Below are 23,896 nucleotides of genomic sequence, written 5' to 3'. Positions count from 1 at the left end.
TCTGACTTATGACCCAGAAACACAGAAATATCCAGAACCATTCATCCACTCAACAAATATTTATCGAGCACCCACCAGATGCCAGGGACCCAGCAACACAGCAGTAAACAAGTCAGACACAAGCACTGTCTCATGGGGCCCAGGCATTAAACACATAATTACCAAATAATTTATTAATTTTGCAACCAGAGTAACCTCAACTTCTAAAGCCATCTAAGAGTCCCTCTTTCCTCTACTATCCAAATAACAGAATTCTGAGAATTCTAGGCTTAGATGCTAACACTCAAATCCATTCTGGTTGCTGCTGCCCTCAAACACTTCTAGTTTTCTTGGAACCCTTTCTCCACGCTGCCTTCAATCTCTCCAGCCTCTTTTGGCCCCCAAAGCAAAGCAGGAACATATGATCTACATAGACATGGTGAAGGAACCCTCATCTTTTTGGGGAGTAGGACCCCTAAAGTCATACTCGATCCCCAGAAGATACCAGAAAGGTGTGACACCAGGCGGAGGAAGAGCCTGACCTCTTCTAAGCATAGGAAGAAGGGGTGGAAACAGCCTGAGCGAGGGAGAGGGTTGAAACTAGGGCAGGAGGGGCAGGCAGGGGCCAGGTCACATAGAGGAAATGGCTCCCAACCCTAGTTATGTATGAGAATTTTTTGGAATTTAAAAAAAAATTTCTGCTGCCTAGGCCCCACCCCAAGAGATTTAACTGGTCTGGGATGGGGCTGAGGAGTTGGTATTTTTTAAAGTTCCTCAGGTGATTCTAACATGTAACTAGCGTAAAGAAAACACAGGGCCTTGGAACCAGCCAGAGAGACAGAGCACTGAATGGTGAAGAACATGGACCCTGGCACCAGACTGTCTGGTTTGGAATCTCTGTCACTGACCAGCTGTGTGATCCCAGGCACCTTATTTAAGCTTTCTCTTCCTCTGTTTCCCCATCTGAAAAATGGGGATAATAGTTTATCCACTTTACAGAGTTGTTTGTAGGCTTCATAAGTTAACGCACACAAAGGTCTCAGAAGGCACACAGTAAGGGTGCAATGACTGTTAGCTTTGACCGTCCTATGGGAGCAATGATGGCACCTTGGCCTAGGCTGGAGACAGTGGACATGGAGACAAGTGGATGGAGTTTTGAAGAAAAAAAATCAAGAATTTCATTTGGCAGGTATTAGGTTAAAGACACCCTGTTATCCAAGAAGAGATGCCAATCCGACAGCTTAATATGTAAGCCTGGAGCCCAGGAGAGACAAACAAATTTCAAAATCATTAGCATATAGAGCTGTGCTGTCCAGTACAGTAGCCACCAGCCGCACACAAGTGCTTAATTTAAACTTAGATTAATTAAGATTACATGAAATTAAAAATTCAGTTCACCCACCACTTTAGCCACATGTCAAGTGCTCAGGGGCCACATGCAAGTAGTGGCTACCACAGTGGACAGCGCAGACATGGAACATTTCCCTCACTGAGGAAAGTTCTGTAGGGAGCGCTGAGAACATCCCAAACCATGGAACTGTAGGAAATCGTCTAGAAAGTGGCTCACAATTCTGGCTACGCACTAAAATCACCCCAGGAATTCGGAGTTGATTCATCTTGGGGAACTCCCAGGCAATGGTAGTTTTTAACAGCTCCCAGGATGATTCTAAAGTGGAACCAGGGCCGAGAATCACCGACCCAGGGAAACAACACAGATGGAAGTGAGGGATCGTGTAAGGGCCTGGATGGCTCCAACACTAAGGGCAGTGCCTCTCAACCTCCGCTGAACGTTGGAATCACCTGTGGAGCTTTAAAACTCACTGATGCCTGGGACCTGCGTGGAGAGACTTCTGATTTAATTAGTCTGGCGCCCAACCTGGTCTTCACGAATTTTAAAAGCTCCCCAGGTGATTCTAATGTGCATCCAGGGTTGAGAACCACTGCATGATAGAGGAGAAGGGTGTGAGGAAGGAGACCTAGGAGGAAGATAGTAATGTGGTAAGATGAAAAGCAGGAGAGTGGTGTTCCTGAAATAAAGAGAAAAAAAATGTTTCTATGAGGAAGAAATGATCATATCTGTTGGCTGCTAAAAAAAAAAAAATCAATAAAGTACCATTCGATTTTAATGGAGCAGTAACGCTAATGGGAGTGGGTAAAACAGTGATGCGTTGGTGAAGAAGTGGATACAGTGTTTGTAGACAACTACTAATAAACCGTTTGAGTTATGAGAGAAGCAAAGAACTCTGGCAGCAGCTGGATAATGATGTGGGGTCATGGACTAGGGTTTTTAAGATACAGAGTTTAGAGTACATTTGTATGCTGGTGAAACATACTCTAATAAAGAGGGAGAAAGTGATGATGCAGGAGAGTGGAAAGATCTGACAGGAGGTTGACTTCCTATCCTAAATCCATGCCCAATGTTGTGGACTGAATGTTCGTGTCCTCCCACCACCACCACCCCAGATTCGTAGGTTGAAGCACTAAGCCCCCCCAGTAGGGCTGTGTTTGGAGATGGAGTCTCTAGGGAAGTAATTAAGGTTAAATGAGATCATAGGGGTGGGGGCCCAATCCAATAGGATTAGTGTCCGTATAACAAGAGACACCAGAGAGCTCACTCATGCTGCCTCTCCCTCCTTTCCTGCCTCCAAACGAGCCAGCACCTTTATCTTGAACTTCCAGCCTCTAGAATTGTTAGAAAGTAGATTTCTTTTTGTTTAAGCCACAGAGTTTTAAGTATTGTTATGGCAGCCAAGAATATCAATACTTCCACCTTCCTCTTTGTGTTTTTAAAAAACTTGGCCGGGCGCGGTGGCTCACGCCTGTAATCCTAGCACTCTGGGAGGCCGAGGTGGGCGGATCGTTTGAGCTCAGGAGTTCGAGACCAGCCTGAGCAAGAGCGAGACCCCATCTCTACTAAAAATAGAAAGAAATTATATGGACAGCTAAAAATATATATAGAAAAAATTAGCCGGGCATGGTGGTGCATGCCTGTAGTCCCAGCTACTCGGGAGGCTGAGACAGGAGGATCGCTTGAGATCAGGAGTTTGAGGTTGCTGTGAGCTAGGCTGACGCCACGGCACTCACTCTAGCCTGGGCAACAGAGTGAGACTCTGTCTCAAAAAAAAAAAAAAAAAAAAAAAAACAAACTCCCCAGTGTTCTTCAAGTTCTCAGGGCAGTGGCCCTATCCTCAGCTCAGAGCTAAATCCTGATTCACTTAAACCTATTGTCTTAGTCTGTTTGGGCTGCTATAACAAAATACCTTAGACTGAGTAACGTATTATACAAACAATAGAAACATATTTCATACAGTTCTAGAGGCTAGGAAATCCAAGATCAAGGCACCAGCAAATTCAGTATCAAGTAAGGGTTCACTCCCTGCTTCACAGATGGTGCCTTCTAGCTGTGTCCTCACATGATGGAAGGGACAAATCAGCCCTCTTCAGCCTCTTATATAAGGGCACTAATCCTACTCATGAGGGCTCCACCCTTATCATCCAATCACCTCCCAAAGGCCCCACCTATCAATACCATTGCATTGGGAATTCGATTTCAACATATAAATTTGGAAGAGGGGGATGCATAAACATTCATACCATAGCACCAGTAGTTCTCAAACTTTAGCGTGCATCAGAATTACCTAGAGGACTTTTAGAAACACACATGGCTAGCACCCATCCAGAATTTCTGATTCAGTGGGTTTGGGATGGGGCCCAAGGATTTACATTTATAATGAGTTCTCAGGTGGTGGTGCTGCTGCTGGTCCTTGGGAGAACATTTGAGAGCCACTAGTCTAAGCTTATGATGCCAACTAATCCTTTCCTGTAAAAGTAGTCTTAGGGATGGACATGTGATCCAGTCTAACCAATGAAAAGAAGTCTCTGAGGGGATCATAGGAATAATTTCCTTGCTGATTGAAAAAAAAAAAAAAAAAGAACAGCCTTTCTTCTTTTATTGCATGTTGTCATATAGAATATGATGCCTGAAATTGTGGCAGCTATCTTAGCACCATGATGAGAGGTAACTGTGGCCAGCCTCCACGCTGAAGCTATCATAGTGGAAAGATAAAAAGAGCCTGAATTCTTGACAGTGTTAACCTACTGAATTAACCAATCCTGGAGTCCATGTCTTGTGAAATAATGTATTTTTCTTATTGTTTAATCTGTTTTTGAATTAGATATAAAGCTTTCCCTACTTGCAGCCCAAGGCAGCCTAACTTATTCATGGACTCCCAGACCCTTAAATAAATGGGCCAGGATGAGATGGAGGGGTAGCTTTACATAGAAAGAATCGGGGATGCTTTTTCCATGTCAACGTGAGAGAAGGCAGAGCATATGGGTACTGATGAATAGATTCGGGAGTGGGAAGATGAGATAGCTCCAGTCTGATCCTTCCATTTCACCAGTGCGTGACATAATAGGGAAGAAGAGGATATAGCCAGTTGGGGAAGCAGGAAGAAAGTATGAAAAAATCCTTTCAGAGAGTAATAAAAGCAATTTATTTGGGAAACATAATAAGTTATGGCTAGATACCCATTTGAGATCTGTGATCTTAAATTTATAGAAAATAAATAACCTGGTTGGGTAATTTTCTCCAGCAACTGTAAACTGCTTAGGTACAGGTTTATATAAAGCAAACAGCTAACTCCAACCATGATTGAGTCTTTCTAGGTGAATATATTATAAAAGAAACAGAGTAGGGCAAGGGAGTACAGGTATCTGCAAGTAAGTGCTTATGATGATGGACCGACCACCAAATCTAAGCCAGATTCTCCCACCCTGGGTAGTTTTCCCCAATCAAGCTAAGGGTTGGCTTTCTCCTGTCTTCACAGGCAGAGCTCCCAGCATGCTACTTGTATTAGTTTTCTATTGCTGCATAGCATATTACCACAAACTTACAAGCTTAAAACAACATCCATCTGTTAGCTCACGCTTCTGCAGGTCAACAGTGTGGACACAGCAACTCAGGGTGTCACAGGCTAATAGCAAGGTGTCAGGTGGGCTGCATTCTCATCCAGGGCTCAGGGTCTTCTTTCAAGCTCACATGGTTGCAGAATAATTCAATGTCTTGTGACTGTAGGACAGAGGTCCCATTTTCTCGCTGTCTGTTAACCAGGGGTACTCTCAGCTCCCAGGAGCTACTCAAATTGCCCCTCCATCTCCAAAGTTAACAAAGGAGAATATCCCTCATTTTTTAATTCCTTTCACATTTTGAATCTCCTCTTCAGGAAAAGCTCAATTCCTTTGAAGGGCTCACCTGATAGATCATCTGGAAAATCTCCCTTTCTTAAAATCAACTGTGCCACGTAACATAACCTACTCATGGGAGTGACTCTCCCATCATTGACACGGGTCCCTGGGATTCTACAGGGCTTGCACATTGGGGGCCAGGAATCTTGGTGACCACCTGAGAATACTGCCTACCACATTAGAAATGAGCCCTTTATACCAAGAGGGTATAAACTGAATTTGACTTTAGATGGGGTAAGTTTGATACTTGCAAAACATCTAAGTCAAAATGTAGACTAGGTGGGGGATACACAGGTCTAGAGCTGACATTTGTACATCATCTGCAAGGAGGCGGTCACGCAAGCCCTGGGAGTGAATTGAATCACCCAAAGAAAGAACACGGAATACGGAGAGAGGCTCCAGGACTGAGTCCTGAGAAATGCTGTCATTTATAGGTTGGATAAAACGGAAAAGTGAGAAAAAGATACTGAGATGTGTCCAGAATAGAAGGAAAACTAGAATATGGTGTCATGGAAGGCTGGGAGAATGTGTTCCTAGAGGAAGGGAGTGGTCAACAGTTCCTGGGCATGACATAAGTATGGGATCATTTACGTAACCATTTATCCTCTGGCTCTTGCCTGCTACTTCTTCCTCATTTCCCAAAATCCATCCTTCACGCTCTAACACGAGTCTTGCCTAACTTTTCTTGGGCCACTCAATGCTTTCTCAGGCATCTTCCCTTCTTAAATGCAATCCTCTCTTATTTAAGGCCTCCTCTAAACCTGAACACCACTCCCTCCCAGAGCCACTTGGTGAATCCTGTTCATCCTTGGACATCCTAAGCCATTCAGGAATCATTCACTCCCAAGAGTTCCTCAACCACTTCCTCCCCAAATTGAATCAACACATTTCACATTCTATTCTACTTGTTTGCCTGGCATATATCTCTATTATGGTACTCATCTTAGTATACTGTAGTAACGTATTGACAGGTCTGTGCCCTCTACTATAAGCTTCCTGAAGGCAAGAGTAGTTTGTAGTCTGCTTTCTATAACTGAGAGTAACACAGTGTCAGATGCATGACTAGCTTCAACAAATATTTCTGGACCTTATGGGAAGCTGCCTAAATGTCACCTAGCAAATACAATGTCCTGGGCTAGAATAAAGGATCATGGGAATTGTTACCGTGGAATAGGAGGCAAAGATAACTGAATAATAACAGCTAGAATTTATTTATTGCTTCATTTGTGCCAGACACCACTAAGACCTTTGCCGTGCTCTATCTCACTCAGTCTTCATCACACCCCATTTAGCAGGGGCTATTACCTTCTCCACACCCCATTTATTAGGAGCTATCATCACTCTCACTTTACAGATGAGGAAATAAAGGCTAGAGAAGTTAAGTCACTTGTCCAAAGTCAAACCCTAGCAAGTGGAGGAGTCAGAACTTGAACGAACGCAAGTCTGCTCAACTCTAGTGCCCTATACTCTTAAGTCCAACTAGCATTTGAGCTTTGGGGAAATTTCTTATGCTGATTCAAATTTGTATAGTGTTGCCATTTGGAGGTGGTATATAGACAGCAAAGTGCAGGTGATCCAATCCATGCCACTCTTGGCTGTGCCGGGCTCCCAGCACAGTCTGCACTCGCCAGCAGCTGGTGGCTCTACTTGACCAGAAACCATGAGGGACAAAAGCAAAATGTCTATGAAAAGTCTGTCCTTCAGCATTGATTAGTCCCAGGGGCAGGCTGGAGAGTGCCCCAGAGTGAGCCAATGGTTGTAATGCCAGACACTAAGTTGGGAGTGGAAGTGAAAGGTAAGGAGGCCAGAGTGGGGAGACTTAAGCCAAGCTGTCAGGACTTGGGCAATTTCAACTCTAAGGCTCTGAGCCAAGGACAGGTCACTATGCCTAAAATAACCTCCCCAAAGAGCCTTAACTGGCCATTTTGCAATCTCTATCCCAGCACTGACTTTTTGGTCAATGTAACCAATATAGATTGGGCCTTTGTTATATGTTAGCACCAAGAAAGACACAAAGCTTTGGTCTCCCACAGACCTGAGGCAAACCCCCAGGGAACAATGAGAGAACTGTATAAAACAGTAGACAATACAGTGAGTGCCAACCTGTGCGGTACGAGCCCCAAAGGCAGCTGAAATTCACAGAAAGGAGAGATCCGGGTGTGCTGTCACAGGCAGTGGTAGCTTCTTGGAGTACATGAACTTGAATTTGGCCTGAAGGAAAAAAGAAAGAAAGGACAGCATTTCAGGTAGGAAGAACAGTATGAGTAAAAGTGAGGTTGCAGCAATGAGAACGAATTGTTTCTTGGCTTGTAAAGGAAGCCCTTTGTGGAGCAAAGGGTACCTGTGGGAGAAGAATGGGAGACGAAGTTAGATGCGTAGCGAAGATTGGGCCATAGAGATCCTGCATTCCAAAAATATTAGATCAAGCAAATTCAGCATGCAGAGTCTAGTAGTTCATGACGTAGGCAATGAGAAGTCATCTCAGGCTTGAAACAGGCAATTAACAATGAAAAATAAAATTTTAGGAAGATTAATTTGGTGGTAAGGATTAGAATGAGAAGGATTAGAGATAAGAGGACTAAAGGCCGAAAGCTATTAACCCGAAAACCTGGGTACTTCTTTGAGCATCCACTGAAAGTCAGACTGTAGCAAACATAACCAACATCGTCCCTCCCCTGCAGGGCTTCACGGTCCACTGAGGAAGCTATTCACTAATCCCATAGTCACCCACTGAGAATCTGCCATGTGCCCAGGATTACAGTGTGCACCGGGGAACACAGTAAATAACAAAACAAAGACCCAACCCTCATGAAGCTTACTCTGCATGTGTGTGGAAGACTACACAAAACCAAACAAATAATTACATCAATATAAAGTCAGGTAACAAGTGCTATGAAGAAAACTTGAAAGTAGGGTCCTGGGAGGGGAGTGGTGGGGTGGAGTGGTCTGGGAAGGCCTCTTTAACAAGCTGCCACAATATTTCAAGCCCAGAGAACAAATAAAATGGAGATACCACTGACAGAAACAAGGATATTGAGAGGGGGGCCTGGTTGTAAGAGTATGCAGAAGGTGGGGAATCTTGTTTCAAGGGTGTCAAGTTGTGATAACTGCAGGGTATCCGTAAAGAAATGTCTAGACTCTAGAACTCTAGTCTACAAGACCAGAGAAATCAAAGTTAGACGTGTAAATTTCAAAATCATCCATTGATATGTGAGTGATGAGAAGCCTTCTTTCCAAAACTAGTCTACATGAAACGAAAGTAGCTCATGGACTAAAAACTTTTTTCAAGTGGGGCGTAAGATACACAAATAGTGTTATCATATCTCCTATGATGAGCCCCTCCCTTCAGCCTCCTGGAATCCCAGGGGTGGGCAGGGACTTTGTGTAAACAGCAGGCAGCTGGTAACAAAACATATTAACTGAAGCTCATACAGAACCAACCATCCAAAAGGCCTCTGTCTCCTGTTTCTTCCATCCCCAAGGCAGTTACCCCTCAGACCACACATTGCCCCTTTTGTGATTTTTCCCTCTGCAGATGGCTCTGGGTGTCGTAATGTCTTGGAGAAAGGGATCTGCAAAGCAAAATAAACAAATTTTAAACTGTCTCTTCCCGCCTTCTTAGAAATGGCAAGAATTAGATGTTAGAATAGATGTAAGGGTAGAGTGACTGTTTCCGTTTGCCCGGGACTGTCTCGGTTTTAGGACTGAAATTACTGCATCTCAGGAAACCCCTCAACCCTAAGCAATACACGATGGTTGGTCACCATCTGGCTTGGTCTGACCTGCGTCTCACCTGCGTGATGCAACACAATGCCTTACTTCTCTAAAAGTGATGTCAGTCCCATTAAAGTATGTGTTTAGTTTCCAAGCCTTACCTAACCCCCTTTTCTACCCTAGGAGCTGGGTTCATTTTGCCCACCCAGACACAGCTGTGCTCAGAAACTCCTAGGCATGAGTTGCCACTAGATTCCTTAGTCTTATAGTTCCATGATCTCCCACTCAGTCACAGCTACCACCTAAACCAGGAATATCAAATCCATTGGTGACTTCCATCCATGACACCTGCTGTCTCCTCTGTCCAGCACGCTGGTGAAGCCTGGTGATCAAAGTCAAATTATCAAAGAAGGAACGAGGGGACCGCATCTGATGCCCTAACACGTCACAGGAATGGGGAACCCCGGGTAAATGACAGCCTGCTGACCTAGGAAGATGTGTGGTTTGCGTCTCTGAGTTACAGAAACACCGGAAATACTTATAAGCCAATTTCGGAGTTTTGGGTCCAAAGCTCAGCTGATTCACCTTCAGAATGGAAACCGAGTGAAAGCCCTCGTGTCAAGACACACATCACATGCTCTTCCAGAAGCCACTCGGTTTGGAACACTCACAGATATTGGGAAAGCTGACAAATCGTTCCTGCCAGTTGTTAGAGGCTGTGCTCCGGAATTATAAGGAAGATTCACAGAAAATGCCAAGACTAATACTAAACTTATTTGGCTTGGACCCTTGTTACAGAACTTTCCTGTCCGACAAGGTTAAAAGAACAATAAGCAGGAGACACAATCCTACAGGAATAATCCCTATTTGGCTGCTGATCACCTTGACTGCTCGTGTACAGACTAAAATGTAGAATTTTAAATAGGCTACTCAGGTAAACTTGACCATTCTCCACATGCAAATCCTTACCTGAACTACTATTAATATTAAATAATAGCCGAGGCAAAGGGTAGTCACTGCTATTGCATTTTTTTAACTGATTTGTCTGGGAAATTGCCTCAGACCCCAAAGAAAGGTTACTGTTAACATTTCAAAAAACTAAAATATTTGAGCCCTTTGCCCTGTCCCTCCCCTCGGGGTTCAGCCTGACTGACTGAGAAGGCTGTTGCAAGATTGCATCACTGGCGTTTGCAATTTTCCGGCCAATCCCGTTTCCCCTTCCTCCCCTGCCCTCTCCCTTTCCCTGCTTGAGCCCTTTGGCCTGTTAGCCTCCCCATTTCCCCTACTTTGCCAGCTCTGGCACGTCAATAACCAAAGCTAAATTGGAACCATCACCCCACTTCCAAGTGGATCATGTTTAATCCTAGTCAAAATTAATCCTATACCCTCCTGCTTCCAAGAGTACCGCCACTTTTTGGCTTCTTACCTAAGCTGTCTCTTCCAAATCCTTCTGCCTCTAAATTGCTTCTGTGACAAAACTGAGCTGGCACAGTGAAGGTGTCCCCCAAGAGCAGGGGAAGTGGCAAACAATTATTGAGGAGAGCATGAAGTCTTTCCACTCTAGACCTGCAGACAAACTTATACCAACAACACCCTTTTATCCCTGCCTCCCTCAGCCCCCAAATCCACTTCTCAAGTGGGAGTGGGGACAATTTGGGTTTAATGGCTGTCCCTGGACACACAGAGGTGTGTATAGAAACTCCTTGCAGGCACAGAGACTAATCTCTCCTGCTCTCTCTCTCACACACACACACAAATACACACCTTCCTGTGCATAAAAGGCCACCCTCCACGAATAGCTTTCTATCAAGTGACTCTAAGGATGCATGCACCTCTGAATAAAAACAATGGGCAGGAAAGAAACAGTGTGAGCACATACTGCTTTATTCTGTTACCCAGATCCCTCCCCCTTGCTTTCTCCTAAGCATTGCCACACACGTGGGAAGGTGACAACCCCTTCCAAATAAAAATGAAAATTTTCTCCTTCTGGTAGAACCCCCAGATTCCCTCATTAGAGGTTCTTTTCAAGCTGTGCACCCACCACCGACACCACTGAGAAAGGGTTGTCTTGTTAGAAATGTCCGCGGACACCTCCCTGGGCCCCAGGTCCTCCCCCCTGTGCACGACCAGAGTGGGACCTCCAGGCGCAAGCCTGCCATCGTGCGCACCCCCGCCGCAGTGGCCCGCTCCCGGGTCCCGCAGCTCACACAGTCGGGGCGTGAGCAGCTCGTGGCCACCTCCCGCCAGGTCCCAGTCACCACCCTCTCCCCACTTCCCCTCCGCCTCCCCCTCCTCCGCCTCCCCCTCTTTCTCCCCCTCTTCCTCCTCCCCCTCCTCCCCGCTCTGGCTCAAGCGGCGCTGGCTCAGGCCAGGAAGCCGAGGAGGCGGGTCTCGGAGAAAAGATATAAAGTGAGTCCGGGGTAGGCGATAAGACGCCAGCTGCGGAGTCTCCATCTGGAAGAGCTGCAGCTGCCGAGAAGGAGGAGAACGCCGAGGCCTGCCGACCCAGGGACGCGCTGACCGCCGCCGCCCCCAGCTCGCGCTGCCTCCTGCTCGCGCTGCGCCACTAAGGTGAGCCCCGCCGGGGGCGCGGGGATCCGGGCTGGGGCTGGCGCTGCGTCCCGGGGAGGCCGCCTTCCTACGGGCCCTCCCCCAAAAAGCTGAGGGAGGGGTGCCTGGGAAGCTGCAGTCCTCCTTCGGTGGCTTAAGGTCCCCCTGTCCTGCTCAGCTCCTCCTGCAGGTCACTCCCGCCCCCAGGAGCCCAGAGCCGAGATGGAAACGGTCCAGGAGCTGATTCCTCTGGCCAAGCAGATGATGGCCCAGAAGTCCAGGGGGAAGCTGGTGAAGCTGTACGTGCTGGGCAGCGTGCTGGCGCTCTTCGGCGTGTTGCTCGGCCTGGTGGAGACCGTGTGCAGCCCCTTCACCGCCGCCAGCCGCCTGCGGGACGAGCAGGCAGCGGCCGCCGAGCTGCGGGCGGCCCGGGAGCGACAGGCTCTCCGGACGCAAGCCCTGCGGGAGAAAGGCAAGCAGCAGGAGGCCGTCCTCTGCGGCCGGGCCCTCTCCCACCGGCAGCACGCCTCCTAGGAGCCGTGGGAGAGCAGCTCAGCGGGGGAGAGAGACAGAGAGAAAGAGACAGAGACAGAGACTGAGCGCGCACAAGCCTGACTCAGCTGGGAGAGAGCAAGAGCCATCCGTCTGCTGTTCCCCCTCACTTCGGAGAAGCAACTGACATCTAGAACGGACCTACCGCACGGACCCACCAAAAGGAGTTTGGGATTGAGTTTTGCTGCTGTGCAGCACTGCATTGTGACAACGTGTCCAAAACTGTGTATCTTTCAGTTATCTAAATGCATGTACCATTTTGCACTAGGGAGGAAGGGGAAATGCTTTTTATATTATTTATTACTGTTATTATTACCACCATTTTGCATTTTGAAATAAATTTTATACCATATCTCATTATCCATTCCTGAGGGGTGGGGTGACCTGGGATGGGCAGCAGGGAGGGTGGGCATACTTGTGATGAGGGTCTCTCCCTGAGCACTGTGGAGGCAGGGGCTTTCTGACAGTCAGACAACGCTTGCCTCTCGCCTGGGAACTCTCTGATAATTGTTATTGCATGCTTGTAAGTCTGTTGAGGACTCATTTTTGCTTCTTGTTAGGGGTGAGAAGAGAGAAACTTATGTAAGTTCCATGAGCCTTAGCATTTTAAGATCAGAAAATAAATCAACTTCTGACCTAGGTTAAGTAAATGGGAGAAAGAATAATTCAAAGGCAGAAAAGATATCCGCCCCTCACACCTTTGCACCTGAGGTTCCCATGGCTGATACCTCTTTCTTCCTAACTGTATTTTAGAGGGGGTGGGTAAGGGAAGGGAAGGAGAAGGGAGGAAAGGAGAAGGAAAAGAAGAAGGAAAAACTACCTGGTAGGAAAAGAGGCAAGCTTCCAAGAAGACCTAATCAGATGATGAGACTAGCTCTACCCAGCCTTCTTCCCCATGGGCCCAGATTATAGTAAGACGCTCCAGGCTGGAAAGAGAAAAGACTGGTTGACACAGACCTGAGTCCCCTTCCTCCAGGGACAGAGCTTTCTCGTAGTAATAACTAATCCAGTGGCTCTATAGGGCTCAGCAAAGGAAATTTTAAACCAGGGCTCTTAGAGAGGTAGCCAAGGGCCAAGGGCATGCCTGATGCCACTCTCCTTGCTTTTGTAATGTTACCTACCCTAACCAGGTACAGACGTTTTACTTTTGTCATCAACAGCTATGCATTTTTTGCCAAACATACCAATGGCTCATGCCATTGCCTCTGATCAGACTCTGCCCCCGACTACCCACCTACACACATACATACACCTCCATTTCTGCCAACTCAGAGCCTCCCCAGCATTCCTGGCCCTGATCAAATGCCATCTCTCCCCTAAATTTGTCCTTATCACTGCCCAAGGAAAGAGCAATCAGATCTGCTTCCATTTCAGCCCTCTTGCCTGATTTTTCAGGCTCCCAGTATGAACCCTGATTCCTACCTCCTTTTGGTGCTTTGCACGTTTATTCACATTGCTCTGCCCACCCACTGGCTCCACATCTTCTGAAAAACCACACACCTCAAATTCTCCAAGAGAGGTATGATTTCAAATACAGGTATTCTAACCATTGTCAAACTATATATCAAATGATGTAGACCAATTTTTGGTTTAGAAAGTAATACCTATATTTTGGGCTTTTGCCTATATATAAAATACAATTGCCTAAATATATAGGTAATGCCTATATATTTAGTAGAAGTAAAATGTCCAGAAAAAGAGAAGAATAGATGATTTTGTCATACTTTGCATTCTGTCAGGTTTAGAAACAAAGAAGTCAAGTCACACTGCCTGGATTTACTTAGGTTTGCATCCTGACTCTCCTATTTGCTGGTTATAAAACCTGGGACAAGTTACTTAAACTCTGCCTCAACTTATGTAAAGTTTTTCCTCATCTATAAAATAATACCTACCTCAGGGGGTAATTCTGCAGACTAAATGAGGTCATACATGCAAAGTTCTTAGAGCAGTACCAGGCTCATAGTAAGCTTTCAGTCAATGATAGTGATCATATTATTATTATTGTTATAGTATTTCAAGAGAGACCTCGACAAAAAAAAATCTGCTTAGAGTGACTAGGGGAGATAAAGTCCAGAAACCCTGTCAGAACAGAACATACAGAATGACTGAAGAACAATATGACAATTGCCTTCAAATATTTGAAGAGCTGCCCTGTTGAAGAGGATCAGACTTATTTTATGTGGCTCAAAAATGCAAAACTAGGACAAGCCAGTAGGATTACAAGGAGGCAGATCTTAGGTCATTAAGAAATTAGAGTAATTCAAAAACATAATTAATTGCCTGTGATATATAGTAAGCTCCCAATTACTAAAGCCATCTAAGCAGAGGTTGGAAGTCAGCTGCCAGGATTGGTATAAACTGGACAGATTTCTGAACTTGGAGCTCCCATTCAATTATAAGATGCCAGGATTCTGTATAAACAACAAATAGGAGATATGTTTCCCACCCTGGCCTGCCTGTCTAACACTTGCCTTTCTCTATATTTCCGATGCCTCTTTGTTCTTTTTCTCAACATGTCGACAAACATTTTTCCTTTTTGCTCAATGACTATTAAAACTAACAAATTTAATTCCAGAAATAAATTATTTCTTAATTAAGTATCCCTAACTAATGCTTTTGCCTCTTAGAAAATACCTTAACCTAGTGATTGAACCTAATAGTTCTCAAACTTGGTCACGGTGAAACACCCTTGCTCTTTGCAAAACACCACAATACTTTGATGTATTAATATACATACATATATGATTTTGTGCTCTATTAGATATATCTTGCACTATATTCTAATGAAAACAAATAGTATTTATCAACTCAGAATATTTAAAAGTTCCCACATTCTTAGAAAAAATTTGAAAAATTCATGGTAACCAGAACTAGTAGAAAATTCATTGGTCCAATCAATGATAATTCACTTGTTAACAAGATTTTACAAGCCAGCGAATCAGTGATAGACCCTCACTTCTGACAGTCAACCAATTAGGAATAGACTCACCCCAATAAATATATCTCAGAGTGCAATCAACAAATAACCATGCTGCTACAGATAACGTCAATCCACTTTTGCCTCCAAGGTTTGGAGAACATGGACAATTGAGAAAGCACACAAATAAAAATGAAGTGATTATTAACTCCCAGGAATTAAACAAGGAACAGAACAAATGCAGTTATAGTACACTACATTGCTCAGCCTCAAACAATTAGTATGAATACTGACTATTGATTTAATTAAAACTGTAATATTATAGTATTAGGAATATAGAAGGAAGGGAATGAGTGTTTGCGTGCGTTATAAAAAACCAAAGTACACCAATCCCTGAACTTCATGCTTCAAAAAAACCCTATATAAGACCAGCAGACCACTCTGTTGAGGGAGACTGAGCAGCAAAGCTCACCCTTACTGTAATATGCAATAGGTTTGCCTTTTTTGATTTATTTCGGACATTAAGTGGTGCTTTCATCATTCTTTGAAAATTCTAATCATTTAAAAACGCTTTTTTAAAAGACCTTTGCTTGGCAGTAGTCCAGGGAACCTTGGACTAACAGGTATACTTACTGTACTCTTTGTGCCCAAATTCCATAAGTCCTTCAGATCTGCTGCCTGGTAAGTAGATCTCAACAATAACTTTAGCTAGTTTCACTGAGTTCTCATTGTTTCTGTGATTTGTATGGAACCAAGCAAGTCTTTGTACAAGATCATTCAACCTAGCTCTTTGTATAAAGTAATCAGAAATTTTAGTCTACAGGTGCATATTCTAGTAAACAATTATACCTAGACCTTTGTATAAGGTCATCAGGCATTTTGTTTGGAAAGTATACCATTGGACAGTTGGACATAGGTCTTCGTATAAGTTCATTAGACCTTTTGTTTTGGAGGCATACCATTTGACAAATATTTTTACCACTAAACTACTTATTCCTCTCCTGCTCATTTTGCCTTTGTTTGTCTAAACTCTTGTTTTATGTGTTTTTGGCTTTTTCTGGATTGTCTTCTTTCTAATATAGGCTGAAGGGAGTGTTGCACAGGGAATGGATGGAGATACAGACTCGTCGAGTCACCAACCCAATCTAAATTAGTCCTCAGGGAAAACAGCTGGAGGTCCAGTAGACTGGTAACCAATTTGGGAAAAGGCAATTAATCAAACTCTGCTTTGGATCCCTTCCAAAATGTTCATGAGAGCACTCTGTCTTGTCGATGTGTGAAAGGTCACCTTTAGTCTGTATTCTGGGATCAAGGATTGTCAGATCATGGGTTGTACGGTCCTTTCCTAACTTTTGCTTAGAAAGGGACCCAAGATACTTTTCACAGGCATACTCTTACTCAGTGCCTTCTCTCATCTTTCTTGCTTCTTCTCTGTCAAACCTGCAGCCTCCTCTGAAAGAACTCCTGCTTCCCACATAAAAGGGCATCGTAATCCTAACTCTTATACTTACTTTGTAAAGGGCAAAAATTTTGAGTTTGAATAGCAATGGCTACCGTGTAGAACTTCTGACATGTCAAAATCAATAAATTAATACATTTAAGAGGAACCCTGGAAAAACCAGGAGACAAAACCCCAAAGAGTCATTAGTTAGCTTCTTTCATTGGTATGCTAAGAATTCAAAGCAGAATTCTAACTTGAGAATGGTCTCTCTCAAAGACTCTGCTACCTTCAGAAGTGCCCTCCCTTTCATTTCTCTCTCTTTCCACTCAGCTTTACCTGACTTTCTGTATGAGCCACTTCTTTCTTCAGAGTTTTCTCTGGAAAAGAGCAATCATGTTGCAAAGTTGATAAACCAGAAGGCAACCCTAAAGAAGCTGAAGTTAAACCCTGGCCTGGAGCAATATTAAAAATTACCGTTAAAGATTTTCCTAGATAGCACAACAAAGTGACTATAATCAACAGTAAGTTAGGGTACACTTTAAAAATAGCTAAAAGAATAGAATTGGAATGTTCATAACACAAAGAAATGTTAACTGCCTGAGGTGATGGATACCCCAATTAGTCTGATTTAATTAATTCACAGTGTCTGCCTGTATCAAAACATCACATGTACCATATAAACATACACAACTATTATACACCCACAATAATTAAAATTATTTTTTTAAAAATTTTCCTAAACCTCAGATGGCCAGGTAGAAATTTGTTACACAATTCAGGATTTTATTAGGTATTTATTGTTCTAGACTACAGGTCTGCACCAACCGGCTCAGTTAATTGTTAGTCTTTCCACTAGAGAAAAAATATTTAAAAGCAGCAGCATAAGAAAGAAAAATTTAAATAACTCAGCTGTGTAAAATAAAAAACAAATTGCCTTAAGAGGGAAAAAAAAAAATAGAAAATACAATACAAAAAGCAATTTCAGAAACCGTTCTTTTAAAGGTACATTGGACAAAGATTAAAAATTATAAACTAAGTAAAAATCAAAATAGACTTCAGAAAACTTTCAAAGAGTATTCTAGGGTAGACTCAATAGCTGAAGTAAAAGAAACTTTGTCTTTATTTTTTCTTTCTTTTAATGGGCTCAAGTATGAATTAGGGGATTTAGTGAGAAAAAAAATAATTGAAATGTGAAAACTGGCAGCTTAGAAAATATCCAGTATGTGGTTAGACGTTTTCAGAGAGCTTTAGAAAGTAAATATGCAGGAAATCAATAGAACTTACGGTTTTCTGAGTGAAACGAATGGCCCTGAAATAAAAACAAGACCAAAAAGTCTTCCAACCTGTTCTAAGAGCTGGGAGCCTATGGACAGGGATAATGCAGATACGCAAGCAAAAGGGTCATCGAAAGAGCCAATGTCCCATATTGGCTGAGAAACAGAGGGTGACTATCCAAAAGCTGCCCAGTGGCACCTCTTGAACCCAGTGGAGCCATCAGAACCCAACAAGTCCAGTCCTTCCTCTAAACTCGTGGTCCCAAATCTCAGAGGAGCCGGTGTGCCACCGCACGGATTATACCCTCCACCTGGGCACAGCTGTGTCCAGTTTGGCTCAACACTCTACTGTGACCCTCTAGCCCAGTGCCTGGCACAGAGTAGGTGCTCATGAAATATTCGTTGAATAAGTGAATAAATAAATAGATGAAGAAAGTGAATTTTTTTGGATACACTGTAGTCCATTCCTTAGCAGAGAGAACACAAACCTCTGAGCTGGGATATGACTCTCTGTCGTTAATTGGTATGAATGATGGTGGAATGCATTGGATGGCTAGAGTCTCTCCTGGTAGAGAAGTAAAATCCACCGAAACCCAGTTCTTGTTTCAGCAACTTCCTCTGAGACAAAGCCAGGAATCTGAGAGTGAGCACCTGCTCAGGGTGGGATGGGGGCTCCGCCTGGTACGTCTCTCCCATGTTAAGAGCTAACAATAGCAATGGCTAAGTCTCTAGGGCAACCAGGACCACTTCCAAGCACTCCCATCTTGGGCTGCCTCGGGGGCTCCTCTGTCCTTTGGGGAGCCCTGGGACCTGATGCCCAGGACTGGCCCACTCTGGCTTCCCTCTAGGGCTCCCTCGACAGGTGCCTCCTGGCTGCCAGCTCAGTCCTAGCATAAGGGCCCTCTTCCTTGGCCTGGATTTCACCTTCTTGTATCAGGTGGCAGACCAGCTGGGTTCAGTCCCGAATCAGGTCTTCTGACTCCTCCCAGAAACCAACCAACTTCTGAGCAGGAAATCCTGCTCCTCCCCAAAGAGTGGGAAACCACAAAGGAAGAGAGAGATGAAACAGAAAGAAAGGCAGAGGAGGAGAGAGACAGAGAGAGAGAAGAGAAGCAAAAGGGAAAAGAAGATCAATAAAAAGAAGTCAAACTTGTCTGAAACCTCAAGGTAAGACTTTTTAAAATCACATTATAGATACTGGTATTGACATTTGTGTCTGAGCCTAGTAGGTCCTCTCCCACCCCCCCCCCAAAAAAAGTAATTGAAATAATGACTCTATTGAAATGAACCGGAGGGCTGGGCTGAAGAGTAATTTCATTGTCAAATGCTGGTCAAAAAAATAAGAAGAGATGCCCGATGAGCTTTCAAATGTGTGGGAGGCAAAATACGGTACGACCCAGATGGAACCAGGTGTCGGTTACTGGCACTGAGAGTGTTCTGAGCGTTTTGAGACAAAAGTTAAGTTGGAACAAAAAAGTTGCAAAGATAGTGTAAAAAATGTCTGCATGTTCTTTGGGAATCACACAAAGATTGCAGGTCATAAGCATTTTTTAAAATCAGCTTTAAACCGATGACAGAGCACAAACGCTATGCTGTTTCTTAGAAATTGCTAAAAGTGCTGATATCTGCATGTTGCATCCAATCATCAGCTAGTTTAATATTATTAATATGGAGATCTAGAGCTTTGAGGAAGGCTCATTTGATCTCAAGAAGTCTTATTTAATGGACCAAGGGAGGCCTAAATTTATCAATCAAAATTCTTCATGTGCTATTCACCCATCCCTTAATCACAGGACACTGACCTTCCTCTGTACCTTAAAGGGTCCTGGTCAGAGAAAATTCCAACAGGGATTTAGAGAAACCCTGACAGGAAAAGGAAGTGCCGTTCCCCACCCTCACCACTTACCCAAACCCTCATTTGCCATCAATGGACGTATCAGCAGAGGGCTGTGGTTTACTGATGCAGCCACTTGGAGGGATTAAAATAGCTAGACTCGTGCTTCATTAAGCATCTTTAGACGATGGTGATGTGTTTTCACAACAGTTGGCTTTTAAGAGTCCTGCTCCTCCACCTTTTCCAACAGAGCTTACCGATACCAGAGGGATACACTTGAAGTGCTATTTTTAGTGCAAGTATTGCTCTTTGGGGTTTGTGTGAGTTAATCAGAGTTGGAAGCTGAAAGAAGGGTGGGAAAGGTAAGGAGAGAGGGAACAATCTCACTTCTGCTTTCTTGCCAAGATTTGAAAGCATCAACCTTCCCCGCTTTGGTATGATACGAAAATAAAATCCAAAAATCCTAGCTCTTTCTTTATACTAACTTCAGTACAGCTAAAAGCTCCCTGCATCCAATTTCTGAGCTAGAACAAATCTTAAAGGTAATCTAATTTAATTCCCCTTGTTTGCCAGGTGAGGGAATTGAAGCCAAGGCAAGGGAAGGGCTTTGCCCTGGGTCACATGTATGTCAGTGGTAGCGGGGAGACTGGAACACAGTTCTCCTGGTCCCACCGAGGGGCCTCTCAAGAACTCACCAAAACTTTACAGGAACGTGCCCCAGACGCCCAAGAGTTCATAAACACTGCATCTGCTGATTAAATACACTATTCCGTTAAAGGATGTTCAAGTAATCCTTGTCTGGCAGAAATAGAAAGGAAAAGAAAGATTTTCCTAATAGTTAAGCTTTTCCAGAATCTGTTTTATAACTGTTAGTAGACTAGGGAATAGAAGAAAGATTTAAGGCAGATTTGTCAGGGGACCACTAGAATATTTTACATTCCTCCCATTGATTCAGCATGTTACATATCTCATCTCTTCATGTAATCTCCATATTATCCTCATTTTACAAATAACATTTTTTTAAGTTTGCTCAGATTCACGGGGGGAATAAGATATTATTTCCGGATCACTTGTTGGTAGGCTCTGGACAAACATGGACATCTATCGTTCAGTGACTGTTCTAGCCTTACGCAGGCCTCTCCCCAGCACAGACCCTCGCTCTAGCCACTTCGGTCCACTTGAGGTTTCTCGGCCATGTCCTGCTATTTCTAGACTTCTTGCCTGAACATATGCAGTTCCCCCTGCTTAAAATGCCTTTCCCCAACTTCTTCATCTCCATAACTTGTACTCAGCCTTCAAAACTTAGCTTCAAGGCCACTTCCCAGAAGCTTCTCCTGCCACCGTGAGCTGATTTGGATGTCCCACTCTGAACTTTCATGGCACTCCACGCATACTCTTATTATCGTATATATATCACACTATTGTGAGCTTCGATTTACTCACCTACTTTCCTTACACTTGACTACAATCTCCTTAAAGGCAGATGCCACACATTACTGAGCCTTTGTATTCCCAGTACCTAGCACAGTTCTGGACATTCATTAGTGCTCAATAAATATTTGAAAAAAAAAATGGATGAATGAACAAATGAAATATTTTGCCCCCCTTTCTTCTGTTAAAATCATTTAATAAAAAGATTCATTTCCATGCTCTTGACTCTCGGGTAACTTCAGGGGAAGTAAAAGATGGCACTGTTATAAGCTTCCTCTCCTTTCAGGACTGACAGGCCACTCAAAAAAAAAAAAAAAGCTATCTAAGGTTCAATGTGGCACTCTGAATAAACATTCATTTCTGCTTCCTTACAAAATGCACTGACCACAGTGGAAGAATTTATATGCTATGAACCACAAGGACAAAGAGAACGGGAACAACAGAGACAGCAGCAGTGGAGGAATGCCAACACCCTTGGAAGGTGTGAAGGATGGACCAGTGATGAGTGCCTTGGCAAACCTGCCACTGCTGATGCCCAAGGGCTCATGATGAGAAGCCCACAAGAAGCCACAGAGCCTGGGAGAGTCCCAGGGATCAGGCAACAGGGACCTCAGAAAACAGAGGGACAAACGGGAGTAAAAATAGGAGGAGACACCTGCCCTCCGCAGCCACTCCAACTGCAGAAGAAAAGTTTATTTTCTGGGGAAACTGACCAAAGAGACACCAGGCTGAGGGACACCAGATACAACAAAGGGTGGAGTTAGGCATGGAAGTAGAAACAGCGGGATTAGAGAAAGACTCCATACTGAGAGATGAGATTCCCCAGTCCCTTTTCCTGGCTCAGCTCCTAGAATACAAATAGCCTGGCTTATACCCCCCTCCACCCACTCTACCCCAGCCTACACTAGGCAGAAGAATTAAGAATTCTTCCCTGTAGAAAGGACCCAACCAAATACTACAGACACTGATATTTGGGGGTCCCCCAATGAAACTGCCAGGTGCCTTCTGGATGATTCTACAGTGGAGTCCAAAACTGGACAAGCCCTGCCCTCGTACGCAAGGCTTCCAACAGCCAAGGAACGGACTCCAAGCGTCGCCAGAAAGCAGAAGGAAACATCAACGGCGACAGCCACAGCAACATCAATATCCCCCCAGAGATAAGGCAAAATAGCATATCCATGAATAAAAATCAAGAAGCCAATTTTTTAAAAAGTACAGAGAAGAAGAACTAGCTCTTTAAAATAAGAATACAACAGGAAATTCAAAAATTAAAATGAAACACTGGAAGATAAAATTGAGAAAATCTCCCAGAAAGTAGGCTAAAAAGGGAAAGAGATAAAAAATAAGACATGAAAAGATAAACTTAAAAGATCAGGTCTAGGATCTCTGACATCTTCTAATAAGAATTCCAAAAAGAAGGCACAGAGAGAATGAAAAGGAATAAAATAACCAAAAAATAATTTCTACAAAATTTTCCAAAAGAAAAGATTTAAATGTCCACATTGAACGGGCCCAAGGGATGCCCAACACAAACAATAAACAAACCAACCAAATAAAAACCTCTCATCAAAGCACATTATTGGAAATTTTAGACCCCCAGGAATAAAATGATCCCAAAAATTCTAGAGAGAGAAAAACAGTTCACTCACCAAGGGTCAGAAATCTGAACACAACTGGACTTTTCAGTGTCAACACAGGAAGCTAGAAACCGAAAGGCAATACAGAAACGTCTTACAATTCTGAGACAAAAAATAATCTCCAATCTAGAAATCCTTACCCAGCCAAAAAACAATCAAGGAGAAGGTAACATAAGGACAAGGAGATAAGAAGTGACCGGAACTGCCACACTGGTTTTTATGTGGCCAGGGTCTGATGGATTAATGCCCTCGTAAAGATGTTAAAAATGTGAAATATCACTCCTGTACGCAAGGGTTCGAAAAAATTTCCCTACCGTACGTGAGGAAGTAAACCAAGAAAGAGAAAAATAGGAGTTCCCAGGTAACGGCAACAGGATGTTCCCAGATACTGGCCTATCAAGATCCTAGGCCAGATTGGAACAGGAGGACCAAGGGTTTAAGGAGTGAGGTCTCCAAGAAAAAAAATAAAGGAAATGATAGATCATCCAATTAATTTGACCTATTCATTTGAGTTTTATAGTTCTTGTCAGAGGGTTTGGAGAACATGGACAACTAAGAAAGCAAACAAACAAGAAAAAAACCAAGGTGATTATTAACTCCCAGGATTTAAACAAAGAATAGAAGAAAAGAAATGCAATCATGGTATTGCATATATTGCTCAGCTGTAAACAATTAGTCAGAATAATATGAACACTGACTATTGGTTTAATTAATGTTGTGATATTATAATATTAGGAATCTAGAAGGAAGGGAATGAGTGTTTGTGCACATTGTAAAAAAAAAAAAAAAAACAAAAAAACCAAAAAACAAAGCCCCAAACTATTGTTAAAAATATTTACCTAATTACCTAAAGCAGAAGTTCACCAATCTGCCCACAGGTCACTTCAGAATGACCCAGGGAGTGTCAAAGAAAATGAGAGCTGGATAGCAGCTAAAGTGGTAAAAACAGATTTTGTTCAGGGCTATTGCAATAGGCAAAAAGAGACCTCAGTATGGAACTGGGCTTGATTCCAAATACATCCTGGGCAAGTGAGAATTTATAGCCAAAGGGCAGGATGGTGATTGGTGGATGGAAAATTACTGAGAGGAAACCTCAGGGGTGAGGGTTAGGGGGTTGGCGTTCTTCCCGAAAGCAGGCCTGGGAGACCAGACATCATTTGGGGGATGGTGGAGGAGGAGGAACCTGATGAGATAGTGTGGGTGGTAAGATATTAAAAATGGGGGGTCTTGCTAAACTGACATAGCAGATTCTTTGCTAAAACTAGATTTTATAAGGAAGTGCACCGATGGGCATAGGAGAAGGTTCAGGAGCCTAAAAGT

The 23,896-nt window shown here is 43.7% G+C and overlaps 3 protein-coding genes across 10 annotated transcripts in view; 2 read left to right on the top strand and 1 right to left on the bottom strand.

Moving 5' to 3' along the window:
• Positions 1-23,896, bottom strand: part of LAMB3 (laminin subunit beta 3) — a 120,043-nt gene that overhangs the window by 54,878 nt on the left and 41,269 nt on the right. Inside the window, exons 1-3 of one of the 7 annotated variants that reach the window (XM_069459404.1) lie at positions 10,705-10,768; positions 8,668-8,798; positions 7,330-7,437 (exon numbers count right to left, since the gene is read on the bottom strand). The exons of 5 other annotated variants lie outside the window; for them this stretch is intronic. The gene's annotated coding sequence lies outside the window, so the exon portion shown is untranslated. Of the gene's footprint in view, positions 1-7,329; positions 7,438-8,667; positions 8,799-10,704; positions 10,769-22,588; positions 22,644-23,896 lie in introns of those variants that run through there. One more of the 7 variants, XM_069459405.1, reaches the window with a different exon arrangement.
• Positions 11,384-12,633, top strand: G0S2 (G0/G1 switch 2). The gene is made up of 2 exons (XM_069459411.1): positions 11,384-11,511; positions 11,681-12,633. Exon 2 carries the CDS (start codon positions 11,713-11,715, stop codon positions 12,022-12,024), a length of 312 nt encoding a protein of 103 aa, XP_069315512.1. The 5' UTR covers positions 11,384-11,511; positions 11,681-11,712; the 3' UTR covers positions 12,025-12,633.
• The window catches only part of HSD11B1 (hydroxysteroid 11-beta dehydrogenase 1), a 39,566-nt gene continuing 34,400 nt past the window's right edge, over positions 18,731-23,896 (top strand). For both annotated transcript variants that reach the window (XM_069459409.1, XM_069459408.1), the window contains exon 1: positions 18,731-18,841. The gene's annotated coding sequence lies outside the window, so the exon portion shown is untranslated. The remainder of the gene's footprint in view (positions 18,842-23,896) is intronic.

This window comes from Eulemur rufifrons, chromosome 27 (genome assembly GCF_041146395.1).
Source record: "Eulemur rufifrons isolate Redbay chromosome 27, OSU_ERuf_1, whole genome shotgun sequence".
Classification (NCBI taxonomy): Eukaryota; Metazoa; Chordata; class Mammalia; order Primates; family Lemuridae; genus Eulemur; species Eulemur rufifrons.
The sequence above is the reverse complement of the archived record's forward strand: the minus strand, read 5'-3'. Positions and strand labels throughout refer to the sequence as shown.

Excerpts from the sequence above, each read along its gene's own strand:
- G0S2 (XM_069459411.1), top strand. The coding sequence starts at position 11,713 with ATGGAAACGGTCCAGGAGCTGATTCCTCTGGCCAAGCAGATGATGGCC.